General features: G+C 42.1%; 1 protein-coding gene across 5 annotated transcripts in view; it reads left to right on the top strand.

Moving 5' to 3' along the window:
• wdpcp (WD repeat containing planar cell polarity effector) overlaps nt 1-15,690 on the top strand; it is a 173,408-nt gene extending 157,718 nt beyond the window's left edge. For 4 of the 5 annotated variants that reach the window (XM_068044232.1, XM_068044230.1, XM_068044231.1 and 1 more), the window contains 3 exons: nt 11,243-11,343; nt 12,446-12,471; nt 13,324-15,690. In XM_068044232.1, coding sequence (XP_067900333.1) covers nt 11,243-11,343; nt 12,446-12,471; nt 13,324-13,374 — 178 coding nt within the window. In that variant the 3' untranslated portion in view covers nt 13,375-15,690. The remainder of the gene's footprint in view (nt 1-11,242; nt 11,344-12,445; nt 12,472-13,323) is intronic. The other variant, XM_068044233.1, reaches the window with a different exon arrangement.
• Nucleotides 15,691-25,498: the final 9,808 nt, after the last annotated feature.

Here is a 25,498-nt window from a genome sequence, read left to right as displayed (position 1 = left end):
TGCATGCACACACCAGTTAATGAAAAAATAAAGAAGTTTTCTATGCAGAGATTCACTTTACAAAAAAGACAAACAAAAATATTTTGACCAAATAATTGTTAATTCTTGAAGAAAAAGGATAAGATATGGTATGTTCTCCGCTGGCCCTCTGGTCTGGCGTCCAGGTACACGGAGATGGCTTTCACTGGGATCTTTTTTGGAGCAGTTCTCTTCCGGCGACCTCGAGGGTTAGTCTGGCAGGCTTTTCAGGAGAAATGCTGCATTTGTTTCTCCAGTTCTCACACTGGATTCTCAGAGTTTCTCAAAGAGGTACAAAAGGATGTTCTGATTAAAGGCCTGCTTGGGTCTGCAAATGAGACCTAACCCAAGCCTGACAGAACCCCATCCGACCCCAAGCCCGACCTGAGTCCTTCCATTTTTTCCCACGCCCGGCCCGACCCAACAGTTAATTTACCTTCCATTTTTCACTTTGTTCCTTATCTGCACAAGCTTAAAATAACTGTAACAAAACCACCTTTAAAGTCCAAAAAGTAAATTAACATTGGAGTCACTTACCTAAGGTGGGGATAGAACATGTCTGATCCGGCCCGACCCGACCAGAGCCCAAATGCCGGACCTGGAAGTGCGACCCAACCCAACCCGAACCCGACACATGTCGTCTGGTTCGGGTCAGGTAGCAGACCTTTAGATCTGGTGGCTTCTCTCTTAGTGGGCTTATCGCCAGCTGACTCAAAACAATATCCAAAAACAAGACCAACTCATGACCACCGTAAATCTTGGCGTCATTTCTCGGTAAACAACTCCCATAGTCATCAAGGTTCCTGCTGTTTACTTAGCTTCAGACATGTGACTTCCAGTAAGGGTTTGTTTTTAAACAAAGTCCCAAGTTCTTCCAGTGACCTTTTTAAAAAAAAAACAAGTCCAGCATCTGTGGAATCTCTTCAGTCTTTCAAATGAATCAATTTCCACAATTTTTAAAGAGTCCTCAAAAAAATTTTAAAAATGGAAGCACTTTCATAATACTGTATAAAGAAGTTTCTCCTGAATTCCCTATTGATTTGTATGATCTCTCTGTTCCTCTGCTCCATTTAAGCACATTTTCCAAGGCATATGTGCCTCCTTATTCTTCCTACAAAATGTACTACCTCATATTTATCTATATTGACTTTGTCAGTTACTACCCACTCTGGAAGCTTCCTGTCTTTTGTCACAGTCCTTCATTATATTAACTACACACCCTAATTCTGTGTCATCCACAAATTCTGAAATTGTACTTCGATTCCCGAATCCAGCTGTTTGATGTAAATGGTGAACAACAGTGGAGACAGCACCGATCCCTCTGGAACACCACGTCCCACCATTTGCCAATCTGAGAAACTACCTTTACCCCCTACTCTCTCTTTTCTGTTTCGTAGCCAGCTTGCTATCCATTTTGCTACTTGTCCCCTGATGCTTCATGTTCTAATCATAGTCACGAGTTTACTATACAGTACCTTAGCAAAGACTTTTTGGAAATCCAAATATATTATGTCCACTGCATTACCCTTATCCATCCTTTTCTGTTATTTTTTCAAAGATTTCAGTAAGGTTGGTCAAGCATGATTTTGCCTTTTGAAATCTGTGACTACTCATGCTTGACTGATTTAATTTAAATTTTTGATAAAGTAACAGAGAATGAAGGGAATGCAGTGTATGTTTATATGGATTTTAAGGAAGTGTTTGATAAAGTACCATATAAAAGGCTGGTTAACAAAATTGAGGCTCATGGAATAGGAGAGTCAGTGTCCAATTGAATAAAGAATTAGCTTAAAGACAGAAAACATTGAGTTGTGGTAAATGGTTGTTTGTCAGACTGGAGGATGGTAGACAGTGGTGTTCCCCAAGGGTCAGTGCTGGGACTGTTGCTTTTTTTGCTATATATAAATGACTTGGATCTTGGAATACAGAATAAGATTTCAAAATTTGCCGATGATACCAAACCTGGAGGAGTGACAAACAGTGAGCATGATATGAACCACCTGCAACAGGCCATAGATAGGTTAGCAGAATGGGCATACAAGTGGCAGATGGAATTTAATACAGACAAGTATGAGGTGATGCATTTTGGCAGAAGGAAGAGGCCATATATACTTAATGGCACAGTTCTAAAGAGTGTGCAGGAACAGAGGGACCTGGGGATGCATGTGCATAGATCTTTGAAGGTGGCAAGACATATTGAGAGAGTGGTTAGTAAAACGTATGAGATCTTGGGCTTTATAAATAGGGGCATAGAGTACAAAAGCAGAGAAGTTGTGCTGAACCTTTATAAAGCTCTGGTTAGGCCCCATCTAGAATATTGTGTCCAGTTCTGGTCATCACACTTTAGGAAGGAGGTGAGGGTCCTTGAGAGGGTGCAGAGGAGATTCACCAGAATGGTTCCAGGGATGATTTTAGTTACAAAGTTAGGGTAGAAAAGCTGGGGCTTTTCTTCTTGGAGCAAAGGAATTGAGGAGAGATTTGATAGATGTGTACAAGGTTATGACAGGCTTATATAAGTTAGACAAGGAAAAGCTTTTCTCATTAACTGATGGTACAAGGACTAAGGAACAGATTGAAGGTTTTGGGCAAGAGATGCACGGGGAATGAGAGAACTTTTTTTTAACACAGCGAGTGGTAGTGACCTGGAACTTGCTGCCCATGAGGGTGGTGGAAGCAGAGACAATTAATGATTTCAAAAGGAAATTGGATGGTCATTTGAAGGAAATAAACTTGCAGGGCTACCGTGATCGAGCGAGGGAGTGGGACTGACTGGATTGCTCCACAGAGAGCCAGCATGGTCTTGATGGGCCAAATGACCTCCTTCTATACCATAAATGACTCTGACTCGATTATGTTTTCAGTTTCTAGATGTTTTTTCTGTTACATCTTTGAATAAGGATTCTATTATCTTTCTTACCATTGTTGTTAAGCTACTTGGTCTATTGTCACCTGGACTTGTTTGATATCCTTTTTTAAATATAGGAATTACATTAGCTGTTCACCCATCCTCTGGCACTATTCCCTTTGTAATAGTGCCTCTGCTACCTCTTCCCTAACTTCTTTTAATGTGCATGGATGCAATCCATCTGGACCTGGAGTTTTATCCTCTCTAAGTTTGATTAGTTTCAGTTATCTGCCCTATTTCTGTCTTAATTGCCTTTATATTTTTGATCTCTTCATCTAAAGTCATGTCCAGTGTTTCCATGATAAATGCCAAGGCAAAGTAATTAATATTTCTGGCATTTGGCTGCCTTTGCCTGTGAGTTTATCCTGTGTATCCCTTAGTGGCCCTATCTCGATATTGATTTTTCTTTTCTTATTTATGTGGCTGTAGATTACTTTATTGATGAATAGGAAATTAAATGGTAATTTAATTTAGTAGGTTTTCTTTGCCTTCCTAATTTTTTTTAACTTCTTTTCTCACCTTTGCATATTCCCTTTTGTCATCTATGTACTTTGTGGATGCCTTTTTTTAGATTCAGTTTTGCTTTTATTTCTTGATTAATCCATAGTGTGTCATTACTGGCTAGTTTGCTCTTGTTTTTTAGTGGAAGATATTTCTCCCGGACTCTATCAATCACCATTTTGAAATGTTTTCCACTGTTCTATTTCTTGTCAATAAATTTTTCCAGTTTAATTTTTCCTAGTTCCATTCTCATCCACTTAAAATCAGCCTTTCTCCCCCCAGTATATTACTTTGGGCTTTGTCTTACTTATGTCCTTCTCAAGCTTTACCTTAAGATCTTATGCTGTGGTCACTATTACCTAGATGCCCCCCTATACTTACTTGTCTTATCTGATCTGGTTCACTTCCCATTACTAGATCCAGCAATGCGCTCTCTCATTCTACATACTGGGTAAAAAAAAGGAGTCCTGCATGCACTGTACAAGCTCCATTCTTAAAACACAGCATGTTAACCTGGCTGTCTGTCATCTCTCCCATTATGGCATTGCCTCTCTTCCTTTTCATTTTTCTCTCTGGAAAGTACCTAGAGCTATTTTTCTGTGTCAAAAGCACTATAGAAATACAAGAACTTTTTTTGTTCTTCTGTTAGTGAATAGAACTGTTTTAGGATGCACAATCTTCCTCTTTGTCTCTAGTGATCAAGAAGCAAGGAGACCTAATAGTGCATCTCTGATGTGGTAAGGTACTGAACATCTTTGGAACAAGTAAAGCAATATATTTTTAGATGATCAATGGGGATGCTTAGAACAAAAAGGAATGTCCATAAATTTTCCTACTTTAAGCCCCTAGTACTACACAGATTTTGTTTCTTTGTTTAATCCACAAAGGTCATTTGTCCTTCTGTTAGTTTTCAGTCAATAGGAAATGAACAGCTCAGACAGACCACATCTCTTTTCAGATCAAACCAAGCAAGTCCTAGGGTATGGGATGGAGATGCTCCGCCTTCTACAAGGCATTTTGTAGCTAGCTGAGAACTGGAGAGGCTCCAGTGCAACTATCATTTTTCAGGGTCTTAAACCTGCAGATTTATTGGTTGTGACTAAATAAAATCACTCTCTGTCTAAGTAAATCTGATGCATTTGATGTAGCGTTTTTTTGCATAATAACAGCGTTGTCTGCTGTATAATGTCCTGGAACTGCAATATCTTTGCAAAATTGCAGTTTGTACATATATTTAAATTGCTTTACAAAAAGTGGAGCTTTCATAAGGATGGCTGTAAATGCAGTGAAACTCTGGCAAATGATGTATCTATCTATCCGCTTCCTACCAAAATCAGTCAATTTAAAAGGAGCCATTGAAAGAGAGGATGGACAAGCTTAAGCTGGTTTAAAACATAAAGTAAGAGGGTTAGAGCAATTTGACTGCCAAAAAAGCAGTTTACAACCCTGGGCAGTATTAGTAATAGTGCCTTAGAAAGCCGATCAAGATGCTACAGCAAAGATAATAGGGCTGAGAAGAAAACAATCCCTCCATTTTTTCCCAGCCTAATCTGGTCTCAGATGAAGTTTCATTGTCTCTTCTGCCTAGCCAATAAAGCTTATGGTGATGGAGCAGCAGCCTTATTGAAGCTTTATTTGGCTGAAGGAAAGCTGATGAAGAGCACAATCACTTCACAATCAAAGAGGAGAAACCACAGCAGCATTTCCTAAGCTTCACTTTATGAGAAGACTGAAGATAACAATTAAATAAAAAACAGCATTATTCCTTCCAGATCTTTATCATTTGTCAGCAGGCAGCCAGTTAAAACAAAGCATGGTGTCAGTCAAAGTCCAATTCTTCAGCACAGTCGCAAAGACGAAGGAAAGAGCATCAACATATACTGCTCAGAGTAGGTAAAAAGGGACAGCAAGGTTAAGATATAGGCATGAAAATGCATAATTCATCTACCAGGAATGCCAAGACATAGGAAGCTGCCGAGTTAAGTATGTGGAATTTCTGTTTATACAGCAGGGTGGGTGGATTACATTGCTGATGTACCAAATCTACAGTTGTTTTAAAATAATTTTACAAATATGAAGTGTCTGTACTTAACCAAGATCAGACTATATTGCTAAATATTGAGGCTAGGTGCCTTTTTAATTGCACTTACATTGACATCAACTACATTTGAGCATTTGATGTAAGTTGGGGACATTTCTGAAATTTGTGGGGACGTGGTTATCAGATACTTAAGCCTAGAAATTCCACCGGGCAGCACATATTTCTTGGGCACTAAGCAGCCTTATATGGCAGTATGCCAGGCTGGAAGCTTGCTACCCATTATGTTAGTGTAGGCAAAAAAGGAGGCATTCAGGGCCCTCGCTTGAAGCAGGTGTTAGGATGTTTGCGTATTCAAATAATGAGTCTCACCCCTGTTTGAGGCCCTCTGTGCAGGATTGGGTTGCCCTATTCAGGAAAACCAGGTCTACATATGGCCTAAGGCAGTTGTTAAAGGGGCAGCCTCTACCCTGCCTGACACTAACCCCTATTCACACTTCCCATCCCCTTTGGGGAGTTACCAGGGGCAGTGGCTCAATCTTTGAGTCCTCTTCAACGAACTCCCTCAGGGATGCCCATTAGTTGTCTGCAATTCAACTGCTTGATAATGAAACCCAATATCATATGCACCTTAGGCTCCTGGAAGTGACACCTGTGATGCTCGAATTTCTAGGCCATATTCATGGATACTGCAAAGGCTATGGGCCCTGACAATATTCCGGCAATAGTACTGAAGACCTGTACTCCAGAACTAGCTGCGCCCCTAGCCAAGCTGTTCCAGTACAGCTACAACACTAGTATCTACTCGGCAATGTGGAAAATTGCCCAAATGTGTCCTGTCCGCAGAAAGCAGGACAAATCCAACCCAGCCAATTACCGCCCTATCAGTCTACTCTTGATCATCAGTAAAGTGATGGAAGGGGTCGTCGACAGTGCTATCAAGCGGCACTTGCTTAGCAATAACCTGCTTACTGACACTCAGTTTGGGTTCCCCTAGAAGTGCTCAGCTCCTGACCTCTTTTCAGCCTTGGTCCAAACATGGACAAAAGAGCTGAACTCCAGAGGTGAGGTGAAAGTGACTGCCCTTGACATCAAGGCAGCATTTTACCAGGTATGGCATCAAAGAGCCCTAGCAAAACTGGAGTCCGTGGAATCAGGGGGAAAACTCTCCACTGCTGGGAGTCATACCTAGCACAAAGGAAGGTGGTTGTGGTTGTTGGAGGCCAGTCATCTCAGTCCCAGGACATCACGGCAGGAGTTCCTCAGGGTAGTGTCCTAGGCCCAACCATCTTCAGCTGCTTCATCAATATCTTCCCTCCATCATATGGTCAGAAGGGGGATGTTTGCTGATGATTGCACAATGTTCAGCACCATTTGCAACTCCTCAGATACTGAAGCAGTCCGTGTAGAAATGCAGCAAGACCTGGACAACATTCAGGTTTGGGCTGATAAGTGGCAAGTAACATTCATGCCACGCAAGTGCCAGGCAATGACCATCTCAAACAAGAGAGAATCAAACCATTTCCCATTGATGTTCAATGGCATTACCAATGCTGAATCCCCCACTATCAACATCCTGGGGGGTTACCATTGACCAAAAACTGAACTGGACGAACCACATAAATGCTGTGGCTACAAGAGCAGGTCAGAGGCTAGGAATTCTGCAGCTAGTAACTCACCTGCTGTCTCCCCAATGCCTAGCCACCATCTACAAGTCAGGAGTGTGAGAGAAACGCAGGAGTAGGCCATTCAGCCCTTCGAGGCTACTCCGCCATTCAATACGATCATGGCTGATCTTCCAAACTCAGTACCCTGTTTCCACTTTCTCCCCATATCCCTTGATCCCTTTAGCCCTAAGAAATATATCTAACTCTTTCTTGAATATATTTAATGATTTGGCCTCAACTGCTTTCCGTGGTAGAGAATTCCACAGGTTCACCACTCTCTGGGTGAAGAAAGCTCTCATCTCAGTCCTTAATGGCTTAACCCTTATCCTTAGACTGTGAGCCCCTGGTCCTGGACTCCCCCGCCATCGGGAACATCCTTCCCGCATCTAGTCTGTCCAGTCCTGTTAGAATTTTGTAAGTTTCTGAGATCCCCTCTCATTCTTCTAAACTCTAGCAAATTGACGAGCCTAATTGACCCAATCTCTCTTCGTCAATCCTGCCATCCCAGGAATCAGTCTGGTGAACCTTTGCTGCACTCCCTCCATAGCAAGAACATCCTTCCTCAGATAAGGAGACCAAAACTGTACATAATACTCAAGGTGTGGTCTCACCAAGGCTTTGTATAATTGCAGCAAGACATCATTGCTCCTGTACTCAAATCCTCTCGCTATGAAGGCCAACATACCATTTGACTTCTTTACTGCCTTCTGCACCTGCATGCTTACTTTCAGCAATTGGCGCACAAGGATACCCAGGTCTCGCTGCACCTCCCCCTTTCCCATTCTACCGCCGTGCAGATAATTTGCCTTTCTATTTTTGCCACTAAAGTGGATAACCTCACATTTGCCCACTCATTCAACCTGTCCAAATCACACTGGAGCTTCTCTGCATCCTCGTCACTGCTCACACTCCCACCCAGCTTTGTGTCGTCTGCAAACTTGGATATGTTACATTTAATTCCCTAATCTGTATCATTAATATATATTGTGAATCCTGGAGTCCTAGCACTGATCCCTGTGGTTCCCCATGTGTTGCTGCCTGCCACTCGGAAAAGACCCATTTATTCCTACTCTTTGTTTCCTGTCAGCCAACCAGTTCTCTATCCATCGGTACCTTACCCCCCCAATCCCATGTGCTTTAATTTTGCGCTAATCTCTTATGTGGAAACTTATTGAAAGCCTTCTGAAAGTCCAAATACACCACATCCACTGGTTCTCCCTTATCTATTCTACTAGTTACATCCTCAAAAAATTCCAGTAGATTTGTCAAGCATGATTTCTCTTTCGTAAATCCATGTTGCCTTTGTCCAATCCTGTCACTGTTTTTCAAGTGCTCTGCTATTACAGCTTTTATAATGGACTCTAGCATTTTCCCCACTATTGATGTCAGGCTAACCACTCTATAATTCCCTGTTTTCTCTCTACTTCCTTTTTTAAAGAATGGGGTTACATTAGCTACCCACCAATCTGTTGGAACTGTTCGAGTCTTTTGAAAAATAACTAGCAATGAATGCATCTACTATTTCTGGGGCCACTTCCTTAAGTGCTCTGAGATGTAGATTATCAGGCCCTGGGGATTTATCGGCCTTCAATCCCAACAATTTCCCTAACAACATTTCCCTACTAATACGATTTCATACAGGTCCTCCTTCTCACTGGACTCTATGTTTCCCCAACATTTCTGGGAGGTAACTTGTGTCCTCTTTTGTGAGGACAGAACCAAAGTATGTATTTAATTGGTCTGCCATTTCTTTGGTCCCCATTATAAATTCCCCCATTTCTGACTGTAAGGGACCCACATTTGATGGAATATGGTCTACTTGCCTGGATGGGTGCAGCTCCAACAACACTCAAGAAGCTTGACACCATCCAGGACAAAACAGCCTGCTTGATCGGCACCCCATCCACCACCTTCAACATTCACTCTCAACCCACAGTGGCAGCAGTGTGTACCATCTACGCAATGCACTGCAGCAGCTCACCAAGGCTCCTTCGACAGCACCTTCCAAACCTGCAACCTCTGCCACCTAGAAGGCCAAGGGCAGCAGATGCATAGGAACACCACTTGCAAGTTCCCCTCCAAGCCACACACCATCCTGACTTGGAACTATGTCGTCGTCCCTTCACTGTCACTGGGTTAAAATCCTTTCCTACCAGCATTGTTGCTGAACCTACCCCCAAGAACTGCAGCTGTTCAAGAAGGCAGCTCACCACCACCTTCTCAAGGGCAATTAGGGATGCACAATAAAATGCTGGCCTAGCCAGCGATGCCCACATCCCATGAACGAATTCTAAAAATATATCTTTTATTAAGTTTTCAATTTTCCAGGTAGTATTTCATGTCATCTGGCAAAGTTGTTGAAAGCACTATCATGCAGCTGGATACTGCTATTGAATAAACAGAAATATCTAATAATTCAGCACCCTGTCTGATGAAGTTTAAACAATGACTGTCATTTTAACAAAGAATCAACCCATGCCTGGGATTTTAAACCACTGCCAATTTATTGACTGAAAGAAGCAAACTGATGTTATTGATGAAACCTATATAGTCTGTTAAGGAATCGTATTTATTTTCTCCTTGGATTAAAACCGTGTACCTTTAAGACTCTTTGAAACAGTGTACCTTTAAGACAGAGAGAAGCTTTTGGATTGCTGAGGCAGTGTGGCAGCTGCATTTTGTTACCTAGACCACAGCAGGAGAGGTCACATGGTATAATGTTTTGATTTGACTGTAAAACTGACAAAAACCAGTCTCAACCAGCCACCAGCAAGGTGTGTTACTGAAGAAAAGAGTTGTCTAGTCTCAGCAGAAATTCTACAAGGAGCTACAGGCCAAATTAATTGCTGAAGGAGAAAAAAAAAAGCCTTTTTTTTTTTAAGAGACGATTTGTGTTGCTGAAGGCAGCAAAACTCCTTTTCTTTACTTCCAAGCCAGGAAGTATTTGCTACAAGATTGAATCTCTCTTGATTGATTGTATTTTCCAGAATTCGCCGGTGGGCTTTGATGCCTGCTGCAGCCGAAGTGTTTTGAATGACTATCTAATGAAGAGACTATTTCATCAAATCCATGTGGAGACTATGCATAGCATTTGATTATTTTCACATTAAATACCTCACCCACCTGGAATGTAATCCACAAAGACTTATTTATTTATTCTTAAGAAACAGCTAATTTTAAAAACATCACTTTTAAAACCAGTTAACTACTGTTATTTTTGAATGTAGGTGTGTGAATGGGGGAAGTTAGGTTAAAATAAGTTATAAGGCCTTTAGACATAGGTTTATCTTAATCATGTTTAAGATTTAGTTTTTTAATAAATAGTTAATTTGTTGTTGTCTAAAGATACCTGGTTTGGTCTGTTTTATTCTGAGGGTTACTAGATTGTTTAATTTGGCTGTTTTCCAGTTGGGTGGGAAAACTTTAATACACAGTGACCTGTGGAGTGATGGGACTGAATTGATAGTGCATCACTCCCAGCTCAGTCGTAACAAGTCTGAGAGTCTAATAGGGCATTGCTTTCTTCCATTTTCTAATTTTGCAACTTTTATATACAAAGTCCATATTTTATTTATTTATAGACTGCCATGTCAAATGGGAATGTTCACTTATTTTGTATTCCTTCACCTTCTATTTATAAACTGAAACTATGTAAACAGAAAACTGCACATCATTGTGTTTCTGTAGTACCTTTGACTTTTCAAAGTCTCTACAGCACTGGTTTAGTGATGCACACAATTTGGTACAAAAGCTGAAATTATCTCCATGTTGGATTGAAGTTTGTCCTCATTTACTGGCATTCTAGTGTCTAGTTGATGCTTTATTAAAAAAAAATCTCATACACATTCCATTCATTTGTTAAATTGTAATGGACAAAACCCTTAGTTGCTTGAAAGATGAGAACCCAAGGCTAAACTGTAGAGTGACTGGGCACCTATTGAATAATCACAAGGGTAACAGACTTTTCAAACCAATGCTTAATATGTAAACAAAAAAAACCTTCAGATAAAAAGGAGCAGTTTTGAAATGGTGAATAATTCAGACAGCTGTGTACCTCAGCTGATGTAAATAAACACTGACTTCAGTACCATTTTCTCATTCTCCTCTATTCAGGTCTTCATACCATAACATGACCAGTGACACGGGGAGTGAACTTGAGTTCAGTGCCTATGCTACAGCCCTGATAGATGACCCTTTGGCCCGGACCCAGGCAGGTAAGAGACTTTGACTGATATAAAAATGTACAACAAAAGATTTATAAACAAACATGTCTCACGCCTGAAGGCTTTGCAAGTAGATGTTTGAAAGAAGCAAGAAAGTGAGAATTTAGAAAATTTGCTATGCAGTAAGCTTTTTTTTTTAAAAAAGAAATGTTCCCAAGCTGATGGTAAAATCCTTATCAAAGCATTTATCAGGTTAGAATTTAAAACTTAAGTGCACTCTAGGCTTTTAATTTCTCTAATTTTATTTTAAAACTAAGTAATATCATTTTACACTCCAGTGAATTATATCACTGGTATTTTAGTGATACCACAATAACCTCTAGGTTTACAGTCCATGCAATTTTAGAGTCAGAGTTATACAGCACAGAAACAGGCCCTTCGGCCCATCGTGTCTGTGCTGGCCATCAAGCACCTAACTATTCTAATCCCATTTTCCAGCACTTGTCCCATAGCCTTGTATGCTATGGTATTTCAAGTGCTCATCTAAATACTTCTTAAAAGGTTGTGAGGGTTCCTGTCTCTACCATCCCCTCTAAACCTCCTGACCCTTCCCTTAAATCTATGACCCCTGGTTATTGACCCCTCTGCTAAGGGAAAAAATTTCTTCTTATCTATCCCCCTCATAACTTTGTATACCTCAATCAGGTCCCCCCTCAGCCTTCTCTGCTCTAAGGAAAACAGTCTCTCTTCATAGCTCCAGCCCAGGCAACATCCTGGTGAATCTCCTCTGCTCCCTCTCCAGTGCAATCACATCCTTCCTATAGTGTGGCGACCAGAACTGTACACAGTACTGCAGCTGTGGCCTAACTAGCGTTTTATACAGCTCCATCATAACCTCCCTGCTCTTATATTCTATGCCTCGGCTAATAAAGACAAGTATCCCATATGCTTTAACCACCTTATCTACCTGTGCTGCTGCCTTCAGTGATCTAGTCTGACTTTTAACTGTAAGGATTAGTTTTCATTTTATTTTTAACAAGTTCGCAGTTTTTAAATAGTAACACTAATTTATGAATGTCACTCAATATGCATCATTCTGTCCATTATTTTGATGTAGTATAAAGGCAAACACAATATCTTCTGTATTTTTAAGGGAATTCTTTTGATGGAGAACCACAGGTAAGATTTTTTTTTTAAATTTTGTGCATATGCAAATCATTTTAAATAAAAACACACAGGCTGAAAATAAATCTTAGGGCCATCAGCACCTGAATAAGGTAAAACCAACTCAATCACAGAACTCATGTTCCAATTGTAATATTTCCATGATGACCATGTGCATCACTTATACTTGGGCCACCATTTATCTCAATTTCCTTCATTTTTAACAATGCTTTCAAGGTTTGTCAGCAATAGATAGAAACTGTATACAGGTTTCAGTATAATACATCATTTAATTAGCTCAAACTGGTATGATACAGTTCTGTCTATTTATTGTTTAAATATGGTGTCACATGAGAACTTACTTTGTCTACCCTATCCACCTAGCTACATGCGCGAGAGACTGAATAGCCTACTATTGCTCCTATGTTCCTCGAATAGAATCATTTGTTTAGATCCCACTCACTGCAGTATAAATCCAGGCTAGTGTGAAACTACTTTTTAAAAATAGTTCTAGTAAAAATGTTTTAAGAAAGTGGCCGCTCCTAATGAAAATTAGCTACACAGGGAATGGGGCTCTTCATATGCATCCAAGTTTACATATGTACCATTCTAGGGCTAAGTATAATTCTAGTCTTCCAAAAAGAGTATTGCATTACACAGGTACTGGTTTATGACTGATAGCTTCAGTAGAACTCCAGCCTAAACATCTTAAACACAAACATTGGAAGCCGTACGACCATCTTTATTAGATTCAGTGTAAGTGAACAGTGTGGATTATTCAGACACTTCCTCATATCATCATAATTAATCTCACTGATTAGTTACTATGCAGTTTTCATGCTTATTAAAAATGTTCTTCCTTTGCAGGAACTTGAAAACAGCAACACTCTGAAGGTGGTACACTTTGGTCTAGTGTGAAAAGGCATTTTTATATTGACATACAGAATTAGTAATTACTTGGTGTTGCCAATAGGTTAATGTACAGTAAATATCTTGGCATCACTCTTAACTGTACATTGACCTACCGGTAACACCTCCACAGCACAGGAGCCAAGGTCAAGATGAGAGTGAATCTCATAAGGAAACTGGTGCGTACGATCTGGGGCAGCAGAGCCAATACACTACGCACTGCTTCACTCCCCCTGGTCTACCCACCAGCAGAGTACTGCTGCTCAACCTGGATCAGGAGCTGCCACACAAACATGGTACATATCTACCTCTGGGAAATCATGAGGATTATTTCTGGAATGTTGAGTCCAACACAGCTCCAGTGGTTTCCCGTGCTTGCACACATTGCACCGCCTGATGGCTGCAGGGGCAAGCTTCTCCTCAAAGAACACCACTGACTGACAGCTAACAAAACACTCCCATTGATATGGAATCTCAAAAAACCTCATGCACTTATCTGGAATCTCATAGCCCCTACTGGAATACACTCCTCACCCTATAAACTGATGGTACTCCTCCTGGTTGACTGCTATCATCATCAGCTGCAACCTAATAACTGACCTGAGTGGTGAAGTCCCAGGTTCCAACCTCCCACAGAAAATCTTAACCTTCAACCACTTGAGTGACGGGCCAGGGAAGATGTGGCACTTGCTCCACAAGTGGAACGAGGACCAGCTCCAATGATGACTGTAGCCGTGCACAAAATAAGTGGTCTTTAAATGTGATGCCTTTTAATTACTGTTGTGTCCACCTGAGAACATAAATAGGAATAGACTGTCTAGTAAAAGGGATCTGGCTGTTTCTATTGTTTAATCAACATCATAAAACAGAAAAGGTTGCCACAGTTTTTTTTTTTAAAAACTCTTTCATGGGATGCAGGTGTCGCTGGCAAGACCAGCATCTCTTGCCCTTGAACAGAGTGGCTTACTAGGCCATTTCAGAGGGCAGTTAAGAGTCAGCCATATTGTTGTGGGTCTAGAATCATATGTAAGCTAGACCAGGTAAGGATGACAGCTTGCCTTCCCTGCAGGACATTAGTGAACTAGATGGGTCTTTAACAACAATCGACAATGGTCACCACTAGACTATCTTTCAATTCCAGATTTATTAATTGAATTCAAATTTCACCAGCTGCTGTGGTGGGATTCGAACCCATGTCCCCAGTGCATTAGCCTGGGCCTCTGGATTACTAATCCAATGACATTACCTCCTCCCCTAAAGTTCCAAAGAATGAAACAATGTTTGAATTTTATCATTCCATTGCTTTTCTCCTGCAAAGCTATTTTGATTGCAGACAGGCATAGTCAATATGCTTTTAAGTGATGGATATTCCTTGTATAATCTTGTGCAACATAGATGTCAAAATTAAAAGCATCATCATTTCATTATGCTGCTGCATTGAATTACTTCACATTTTATTCAGTAACTGCTCCCATATAGCCACAATACATTATCTACATTTAGTTCCATGTAAACATATTCCTAGTTTTTGTATTTAATTATTTGTAATATAAAAAGAGTTCATAAACAACTTATTCATTGACTTCAGATCTGAAGGAATTTGTATCTTTTCATTATACCCACTTATCTATTCTTTGTCTATTATCTTAACATTTTGTTTTAGATATTTTATTTATGCAGTGTGTTTGGAAAGCAGGATGTCCATAGGAATACCACTGTGCTTATGCTCTTAGATTTAAATTCAGGTTATGTTGAAAATCATCCCTTTTCTCTACTGCAGCAAAATTCTCTTGAGAATAAACAGTTTGTGGCAGTACCTTGTTTTCATACACAAAATACTATCTGAGGACGGCTTTTGTCCATTTCACTCATGGCTTTGGTCGAGACTGATGATGGCCTGTATGAGGGATTAATCTAGCATCAATCAGTGGTATATAATCCTTCATGCATGGCATTTTTCTTTGCTTTGTATGTTAAGAGGATTTAAGTTTAGAATGCATAAATTGATGCTTAAAAACCTACATAAGATCAAAATTACTTCATTTTTCAGAATTCTTGTGTTCATTTCACCCATTCTATTTTGAATTTCTAAACAGGAATTATTTTATAACATTTAATTGTCATAATACATACTAGGGACCCCAACGAACATCACTGAGGATTGGCTATTTTGGAAGCTCTGTCTGATAATGGGCCAGTGCATGTGATATCAAACTTGTTTAATGTTTTGATTGTAGATATACACTTGTGTGGTTAAAATGTCTAAGGAACACATGATGAATTTGAATGTAGTGTACTACAATACTTGTGAAATATTAAAGTATAAATAAATAATGCATTAAAAAAATCATTAGCAATTGGAAGAACATATATAACATGGTCAGCATCTGTAAAAGCAAAGTGAGGTTGTAATGTGTTGCATGTGCAAACCATTATGGGACCTGATGACAAAGATGAACATGTGCAATTCTCAGAAGGAACGTCTGGATATTGCTCAGAAGTGGTGATCCCGAGTGCTGTGGACAACAATAAGGAACAGAGCCCTAAACCAAATTTTCCCCTTCTAGTCTAGGGACTCACAATCATACTGACCCACTGCCATACTAGCTTAAGATGTGCTAAATCTACACAGAGCAGTGATCAAACCATTAACTTTTCTGCCCTGTATTACTTAGTGGTATTTTCCAACTGAGCCCCTATTGAGACAGAAGACATGTTTGCTCATGGGGTTGTCAGGAGGTGGCTGAAATCTATAACTTTCTGCTGTGGACATGGGAAAGCTATTGGTGAGCTGTAATTCACTGCACAGGCATGCTGAAGTTGAACCTGTTAAAACTGTGCAGCTTGCCAGCAGAGTGCAGGTCAGACTCAGGCGAGGACAGGTCACCCACCAGGTTCCGTTAGGGTGGCTGATTAAGCATCAAGAGCAGCCTGGTTCAGAGAGAAGATTGCTGAAGTGGCAGAGCATTCTGACCTTCCATTGCAAGGTGTGTCACCTCAACCATCTGCATCCCTAATGAATCTTCACATATGAAGATGTTAGTTCAAGACAAAAATGGGGATAATACCATTTTAATGTGGCAATGGATGGTGTTGAGGAATAAAAGGAGAGTGAGGCTTTCTAGACTCCTATTCCACACATATGCATTTGGACCATTTGATTAGCACTATTTCCAAGGTGATACGCTTGTCAGCTGGGTTTTCTGGGACTTTAAGGGCAAGAGAAGTGTGATGCTGAAGAAATAGACTAAAAATGGAGTTATTAAAAACTGATTACTTGTTTAAAAAATGATCAGTGCTGCAAAAGATAGCTGCATGTGTATTCAAACATTGTTCTAAACAGTGTCGCAAAGTCAAAGCTAACAGGTGTCAATTGCAACCATCGTAAAACATTTCCAAATTGAATGGGGGTTGGGGGGGGGGGGGGGGGGGGATTCTGAAACAAAATTGGGCGAAGTAGCCACTTCCTCGACCATTGTCAATCACTACAGGAAAAGAAAGTATGCCTTCCCAGCAGAGGGGAGATTAATATATTTTTACTTTAAAAAGCAGCCCTCAAGAGGGAGGGAGCTGGGAGAAAATCCAGAAAAGCTGGTCTCTGCTGTAGAATTCTACATCTATACTTGTACAACAATGAATTAGAAGCGATCCACTAACTTTCAACCATGAGCAAAACCTACAAACACCTCAGGCCTGCAACCGAGAAGTTGAATTCCGAGAGAGTTCAACAGGTTTACTGTGACCCCCCACCCCCGGCCAACCACTTACCTGTCTCCTTTTGTGTACACACAAGCAAATGTGGTTACAATAATTTTGGCGCAATCCATATTGACTTAAAAATAATTGATTGTGTTTTGTCAAATGAACAGGTTTAAACCCAACAACAATTAACACTTGCTACAATCTGGTGAGAGTTGAACAGTGGGAACTACCCACACCCCTCACCATGTGGCAGTTGCAGTCTTGATCAAAACTACATGAGGAAATTGAAAACTTCTTGAACTGCACTGAAGCTCTTTGTGCACAGGCTGTCAAAATGCATCTGAAAATGTTATTACCTTGTGTTGTCTGAGGTCATCTCATCCACAACACACCTTCCCACTCAATTAGAGGCCAGAGCTACCAGCTGAGTATTGGCAGAATTTGAAATGTGTTTAGTATTGACAGGCAGAGAGATCTGGGCGTACAGGTCCACAGGTCACTGAAAGTAGTCAAGAAGGCATGCTTGCCTTCATCGGTCAGGGCATAGAGTATAAAAATTGGCAAGTATTGCTGCAGCTGTACAGAACCTTAGTTAGGCCACACTTAGAATATTGCGTGCAATTCTGGTCGCCACACTACCAGAAGGACATGGAGGCTTTGGAGAGGGTACAGAGGAGGTTTACCAGGATGTTGCCTGGTCTGCAGGGCATTAGCTGAGAGGTTGGAAAAACTCATTGTTTTCACTGGAACGACGGAGGTGCAGGGGCAACATGATGGACGTTTACAAAATTAGTGGCATAGACAGAGGGGATAGTCAGAAGCTTTTTACTAGGGGACATAGGTTTAAGGGGCAAAGTTTAGAGGGGATGTGCGAGGCAAGTTTTTTTTTAATACAGAGGGTGGAGAGTGCCTGGAACTTGCTGCCAGGGGAGGTGGTGGAAGCAGATACGATAGCGACGTTTAAGAGACATCTTGACAAATACATGAATAGGCAGGCTTGGAGGGCCAAATGGCCTGTTCCAGTGCTATACTGTTCTTTGTTGGCATTTGTCAGCAGTGGAGGATTAGATTAGATTAGAGATACAGCACTGAAACAGGCCCTTCGGCCCACCGAGTCTGTGCCGAACATCAACCACCCATTTATACTAATCCTACACTAATCCCATATTCCTACCAAACATCCCCACCTGTCCCTATATTTCCCTACCACCTACCTATACTAGTGACAATTTATAATGGCCAATTTACCTATCAACCTGCAAGTGTTTGGCATGTGGGAGGAAACCGGAGCACCCGGAGGAAACCCACGCAGACACAGGGAGAACTTGCAAACTCCACACAGGCAGTACCCGGAATTGAACCCAGGTCCCTGGAGCTGTGAGGCTGCGGTGCTAACCACTGCGCCACTGTGCAGTGGCGATGGGAGACCTGCAATTGAAATAGAGTCTGGAAGCACAAGGGAGGACTGAGACAATGTAGAAATAAGCAGTCTCTGTCATAATATGGGTTCAAAACCCAACACAGGGTGGAACAAGTTGTTAGTCTGATTCAGCCTACAACAGTGGCCAGGAAGAAAGTGGGTGGGGGAAATTCAGTGGAGAGAGTTTGAAGCTCGAGCCCTCCCACAGTTTAGCTTGAGGAAATTAAGATTCAAATCATGTTTGGAGTATTGTGTAATACTTTGATCAATGACAAGATAGTCAAAGATAAGATCAGGTACAAAGAGATTATTCAGGGCTGAGGTAATCACAGAAAACCAGAAACTATTGGTAGAGCAGCTGAGGGCTGTAGTCATTGTTGGAAAACTGAAAGAAAATGTTGCTGTCAAAACTGAGGTACAAAAATGATTTTTTTTTTAAAAAAAGGTGGAAGTTGCACCTGTAAAAATCAAACTGGTGGTTTGGATTTTTCATTCTTTGCAGCTTTTATTTCCTGCTCGGTGAACAATTTGCAAAGTTTAGCTGTGCCACATGTAAGTCAGCATAAAAATTAGATTCCCTGCCTGATTAATTACAAGTGCAGTTTTTTAATGAACAAATGCAGTGGTCAAATTATATCAAACTCTTGCTACAGGACTTGTCAACATAAAATGCAAGAGACAGGATAGCTTAGGAGAGAAAGCTCAGGACCTTATCTATTAAACTGAAAGCTTATGGTATTTACAAACCTTCACTGAGACAATATACAATGAATGAAGTACAGAACATAGGAACATAATGAAGGGAACAATGAAAGATGCATTAATTTCAACTATGGTAGGCCTCTAGTAATGTGGTCATCAAGTGATTGTTGACCATATTCAAGGCAACAGAAACCTGAGCTACATTGTTAACTGAATATAATGATTTGTCACAAGCTCTTGGTAACTTGCCTGAAGAGTATAACATCAGATAGTCAGTAGTAGTTGAATCTTGCCCTGAAAAGTAAACTTCAAACAGAATTAAATATCATTGAATCACTTGGGATTGTTACAAGAGCTGATGAACACACTAAATAGATTAACTTTCAAACTGAAATGCTCAAGTTTCTTGATCCACAGAATCTGAACAAAGCAATACTAAAGACAACACAAAAGCATAATACTGCAGATGCTGGAAATCTGAAATAAAAACTGAAAATGCTGAAAATACTCGAGGTCAGACAGTATCTGTGGAGAGATTAACCCATCAGAACTGGGAAAAGTTTTTAAAAAAAAATTTATTTAGAGATACAGCACTGAAACAGACCCTTAGGCTCACCGAATCTGTGCTGACCATCAACCATCCATTTACACTAATCCTACATTAATCCCATTACCCTTTCACATCCCCACCTTCCCTCAATTCCCCTACCACCTACCTATACTAGGGGCAACTTATAATGGCCAATTTACCTATCAACCTGCAAGTCTTTGGCTGTGGGAGGAAACCGGAGCACCCAGCGGAAACTCATGGGGTCACGGAGAACTTGCAAACTCTGCATAGGCAGTACCCAGAATCAAACCCAGGTCGCTGGAGCTGTGAGGCTGCGGTGCTAATCACTGCACCACCCTACCATTTAGTAGGTTTTAACCAAGTGAAAGTTGGAGGGGGGGTGAAAGCAAAAAGGGAAGTCTGTGATTGGGTGAAAGATGGAGATTAAATGGCAAAAGTTTTGGTGGTGCAAGGCCAAAGGGAATGGTAATGGGACAAGTAAAAGAAACAAGAACAAAAGATACATCTAGTAGTGTGAATGGTAGAATGAACAGCTGCCATCCGAAAGCAAAAATAAGCAAAACTGAAACCCATTGTATACTAAAATCACAATGGTCACCCACTAAGAATATAAAGATCACTGAAGTATAATGGGCATGTGACATACACTCCCGAAAATAAACACACAACTGACACCTTCTGAGTCCAAGTAAAAACTGTCAAAGTTCTGGTGATGAAGTATGTGCAAAGAAACTTGTTCAGATAAGACAATGGCTTCCTTGAGGGAAAATGCAGAAAACGATAGCCCAGATACTACAGAAAATTATCTACAGCAAAACAAGGGTGTTGTGGATTAATGAAATGGAAAATTCTCATGGATAAAGGGTCCGGTTTTCAAAGAGAGAAAAGTTGTATTTCCTTGCACTCTAAAGAGATGATAAATGTTCCATGATTTTCTTTTATTGAGACAGGAAGCTTGAACCCAAATATAATAAACCTAGCAATAGACTATGGCTGTTAATGTGCACAGGAGAGAGCCATTTGTAGTCAGTTAGAAGACCATTCCAACACACGCACAAATAAAAAAAGGATTGCTTAATAGTTGTGGACTATAGTCCTAATTCCTAACAAACCCACTGCCTTGTGGGCGTCTCGGGAGAGTCCAAAGCTAAGGGAGGAAACCCCAACAGAAAATCCAGAGCGGAACCCCGTAGACAGTCATGTGTCACCTTTGGCACGTTTCCGGCAGCTCCTGCAGCCATACTGGTGCCAAACATCATGCTCTGCACTCCTTTGGACCCCACCAGAAAGGGCGAGAGGGGGCTTTTGACACTTGGGCAACTCACAACCTCCATACATTCGCCCAGGCATGTTCCATGGAGAGGTCACTCCATAGTCGCCTCACAGCGACCGAAACATGGAAGGCAGCAGTTACGGGTTATAAGTCCAGCTTAATTGGCATAGAGATTGGGCGCCATGGCCTGCCTTAGTCGGTGGACGAGGTCATCGCACCTCACTGGACAGTTACCGCCTGCCTCAAACCGGGCAGCCCCCAGTCAATAAGGTTCTGTTTCGCTACAGTCTACCTGCTTCAATGGGTGCTTGGAGCTCAGGGTCATTGCCCGAAAAGCGGACTGCAACACCGCACCAAACAGCACGAAAAAAAGGAAAGAAGGTACCAGCCCTTTGTTTTGCAAGCTGGAACATCAGTACTGTGTCCTGGGCCGTCGGAAGACCTTACACAAATCAACGATTCTTGGAAGACCGCCATCATTAACAATGAGCTCAGTAGACTCAATGTGGAAATTGCAGCACTTCAGGAGACACTCCTCCATGCGAGCGGATCTCTACCAGAGCAAGACTACACCTTCTTCTGGCAGGGTAGGCATCCTGAAGAACCAAGACAGGATGGAGTGGGCTTCGCCATCAGAAACGTTTTGCTCAGCATAATAGAGCCACCTTCAAATGGTTCAGAATGCTGACTGTCCACTGCCTCTGGTCTAGTACACCTACTCAGCATCTATGCTCCAACACTCTGCTCCCCACCTGAAGATAAAAACCAGTTCTACGAGGAACTCCATATCATTAGTAGCATCCCGAACACCTGTTCCTGCTGGGGGACTTTAATGCCAGGGTTGGGCCGACCATGACTCATGGCCCTCCTGCCTTGGGCGCTATGGCATTGGAAGGATGAATGAGAACGGGCAGAGACTGCTTGAGTTGTGTACCTATCATAACCTCTGCATCAGCAACCTGTTCTTTCACACTAAACCCTGTCCCCAAGTTTCTTGGAGGCACCCAAGACCACATCGTTGGCACCAGCTGGACCTCATTGTCACAAGGTGAGCCTCCTTAAACAATGTTCAAATCAGACGCAGCTCCCACAGTGCGGACTGCAACACCGACCACTCCCTGGTGTGCAGCAAGGTTAGACTCAAACCAAAGAAGCTGCATCACGCCAAGCAGAAGGGCCACCCGTGCATCAACACTAGCAGAATTTCTTAGCCACAGCTGTTACAAAAATTTCTAAAGTCACTTGAAAAAGCCCTTCAAAACACTCCCACAGGGGATGCAGGCACCAAGGAGGCCGACATCAGAGACGCCATCTATGACCACCTATAGCAAGTGTGTGAAGCGGAATGCAGACTGGTTTCAATCTCACTTTGAAGAGCTGGAACCTGTCATAGCCACTAAGCGCATTGCACTGCTGAACTACAAGAAAGCCCCCAGCGAGTTAACATCTGGAGCACTTAAAGCAGCCAGAAGCACTGCACAAAGAACAGCCAGGCGCTGCGCAAATGACTGCTGGCAACACCTATGCAGTCATATTCAGCTGGCCTCCAACATCAGAAACATCAGAGGAACGTATGATGGCATTGAGCGCTTTTGGGCCAAAGAAGATCACCCCCCCGCTCCAATCTAAATCAGGGGTCACAATCACTGACCAATGCAAGCAAATGGACCACTGGGTTGAGCACTACCTAGAACTGTACTCCAGGGAAAATATTGTCACTGAGACCGCCCTCAATGCAGCCCAGTCTCTGCCAGTCATGGATGAGCTGGACGTACAGCCAACAAAATCGGAACTCAGTGATGCCATTGATTCTCTAGCCAGCAGAAAAGCCCCTGGGAAGGACAGCATTACCCCTGAAATAATCAAGAGTGCCAAGCCTGCTATACTCTCAGCACTACATGAACTGCTATGCCTGTGCTGGGACAAGGGAGCAGTACCACAGGACATGCACGATGTCAATATCATCACCCTCCATAAAAACAAGGGTGACCGCGGTGACTGCAACAACTACCGTGGAATCTCCCTGCTCAGCATAGTGGGGAAAGTCTTTGCTCGAGTCACTTTAAACAGGCTCCAGAAGCTGGCTGAGCGTGTCTACCCTGAGGCACAGTGTGGCTTTCGTGCAGAGAGATTGGCCATTGACATTCTGTTCTCCCTTCGCCAGCTACAGGAGAAATGCCGTGAACAGATGCCCCTCTACGATGCTTTCATTGATCTCACCAAAGCCTTTGACCTAGTCAGCAGACGTGGTCTCTTCAGACTACTAGAAAAAAAATCAGATGTCCATCAAAGCTACTAAGTATCACCTCATTCCACGAGGATACGAAAGGCACAATTCAGCATAGCGGCACCTCATCCGACCCCTTTCCTATTCTGAGTGGCGTGAAACAGGGCTGTGTTCTCGCACCCACACTGTTTGGGATTTTCTTCGCCCTGCTGCTCTCACATGCGTTCAAGTCTTGAGGAATTTTCCTCAACACAAGATCAGGGGGCAGGTTGTTCAACCTTGCCCGTCTAAGAGCGAAGACCAAAATACAGAAAGTCCTCATCAGGGAACTCCTCTTTGCTGACGATGCTGCATTAACATCTCACACTGAAGAGTGTCTGCAGAGTCTCATCGACAGATTTGCGGCTGCCTGCAACGAATTTGGCCTAACCATCAGCCTCAAGAAAACAAATCTTGGGACAGGACGTCAGAAATGCTCAATCCATCAATATCGGTGACCACGCTCTGGAAGTGGTTCAAGAGTTCACCTACCTAAGCTCAACTATCACCAGTAACCTGTCTCTCGATGCAGAAATAAACAAGCGCATAGGAAAGGCTTCCACTGCTATGTCCAGACTGGCCAAGAGTGTGGGAAAATGGCACACTGACACAGAACACAAAAGTCCAAGTGTATCAAGGCTGTGTCCTCAGTACCTTGCTCTACAGCAGTGAGGCCGAGACAACGTATGTCAGCCAAGAGCAACGTCTCAATTCATTCCATCTTCGCTGCCTCCGGAGAATCTTTGGCATCAGGTGGCAGGACCGTATCTCCAACACAGAAGTCCTCCAGGCGGCCAACATCCCCAGCTTATACACCCTACTGAGCCAGCGGTGCTTGAGATGGCTTGGCCATGTGAGTCGCATGGAAGATGGCAGGATCCCCAAGGACACATTGTACAGCGAGCTCGCCACTGGTATCAGACCCTCCGGCCGTCCATGTCTCCACTTTAAAGACGTCTGCAAACGTGACATGAAGTCCTGTGACGTTGATCGCAAGTCGTGGGAGTCAGTTGCCAGCGATCGCCAGAGCTGGCGGGCAGCCATAAAGGCGGGGCTAAAGTGTGGCGAGTCGAAGAGACTTAGCAGTTGGCAGGAAAAAAGACAGAAGCGCAAGGGGAGAGCCAACTGTGTAACAGCCCCAACAACCAATTTTATCTGCAGCACCTCTGGAAGAGCCGGTCACTCTAGAATTGGTCTTTATAGCCACTCCAGGCGCTGCTCCACAAACCACTGACCACCTCCAGGCACTTACCCATTGTGTCTCGAGACAAGGAGGCCAAAGGAGAGAAAAAAAATAGTCCTAATTAACCAGAAATCTGTCTTTAGAGAATTTCTGGTAGTAAATTGGTCAATCAAGTAATTAAATTCATTGTCTTTATATTGAGCTTGTTACTTTTAGACATCTCAAATTTGTAAAATGTTAATGTTTCAAATTTTAGTTGTTTTTGATAGCATTTTTGCAAGTTTTTTTTTTTGCTTAGTACTATCTTTACCCATCCAATCATAACCAGACCATCACCTGAAATGGCACCTCTCACTGGGAGTCCCCAAAGATCCATCCTTGGTTCCTTACCTTCATGTCATTGCTTGGGATCAGCTTCCAGATGTACACTAATGACACCTAGCTGTTGTTGTACAACCTCTCTCAACCCCTTAACTGTTTGTGATATTAGACGACTTGTTCAAAATCCAACACAAACTGTAATTTCCTCCAATTCAAGATTGGGAAGCTGTTGTCTTTGACCCTCCACCACAAACTCTATAATCCTCAGCACAAAATTTCTCCATCTTAGTGAACCAGACTTGTCTCACCCTCTGTATTCCATTCAAGCCAGAGCTGAATTCTTGATCCCATATCTTTGACATAAAGACCATATACTTCCACTTCTATCACCACCCATCTTGACTCTTAAAAAATCTCATCGATCTCTGTCAGCTCCAGACTTGACTAGTGTAGTGTACTACATCTACAAGATGGGAACATTTTCCACACTCCATAAACTTCAGTTCATCCAAAAATGGATCTTCCAATGAAATCTGCACACCCAATGTGATCAGGTGATTTATTCAATGGTAATGGGCCTTGCTACATTAGGACAGAATTCTAAGTTTATAGAAGAGTGGAAATTTAAGAACTCAGTGTTATACCCCCATATCACATGGTTAAAAATAATGAGCATCATTAGGAAGAATCATAAT

This window comes from Heterodontus francisci, chromosome 13 (genome assembly GCF_036365525.1).
Source record: "Heterodontus francisci isolate sHetFra1 chromosome 13, sHetFra1.hap1, whole genome shotgun sequence".
NCBI classification, from domain to species: domain Eukaryota; kingdom Metazoa; phylum Chordata; class Chondrichthyes; order Heterodontiformes; family Heterodontidae; genus Heterodontus; species Heterodontus francisci.
The sequence above is the reverse complement of the archived record's forward strand: the minus strand, read 5'-3'. Positions and strand labels throughout refer to the sequence as shown.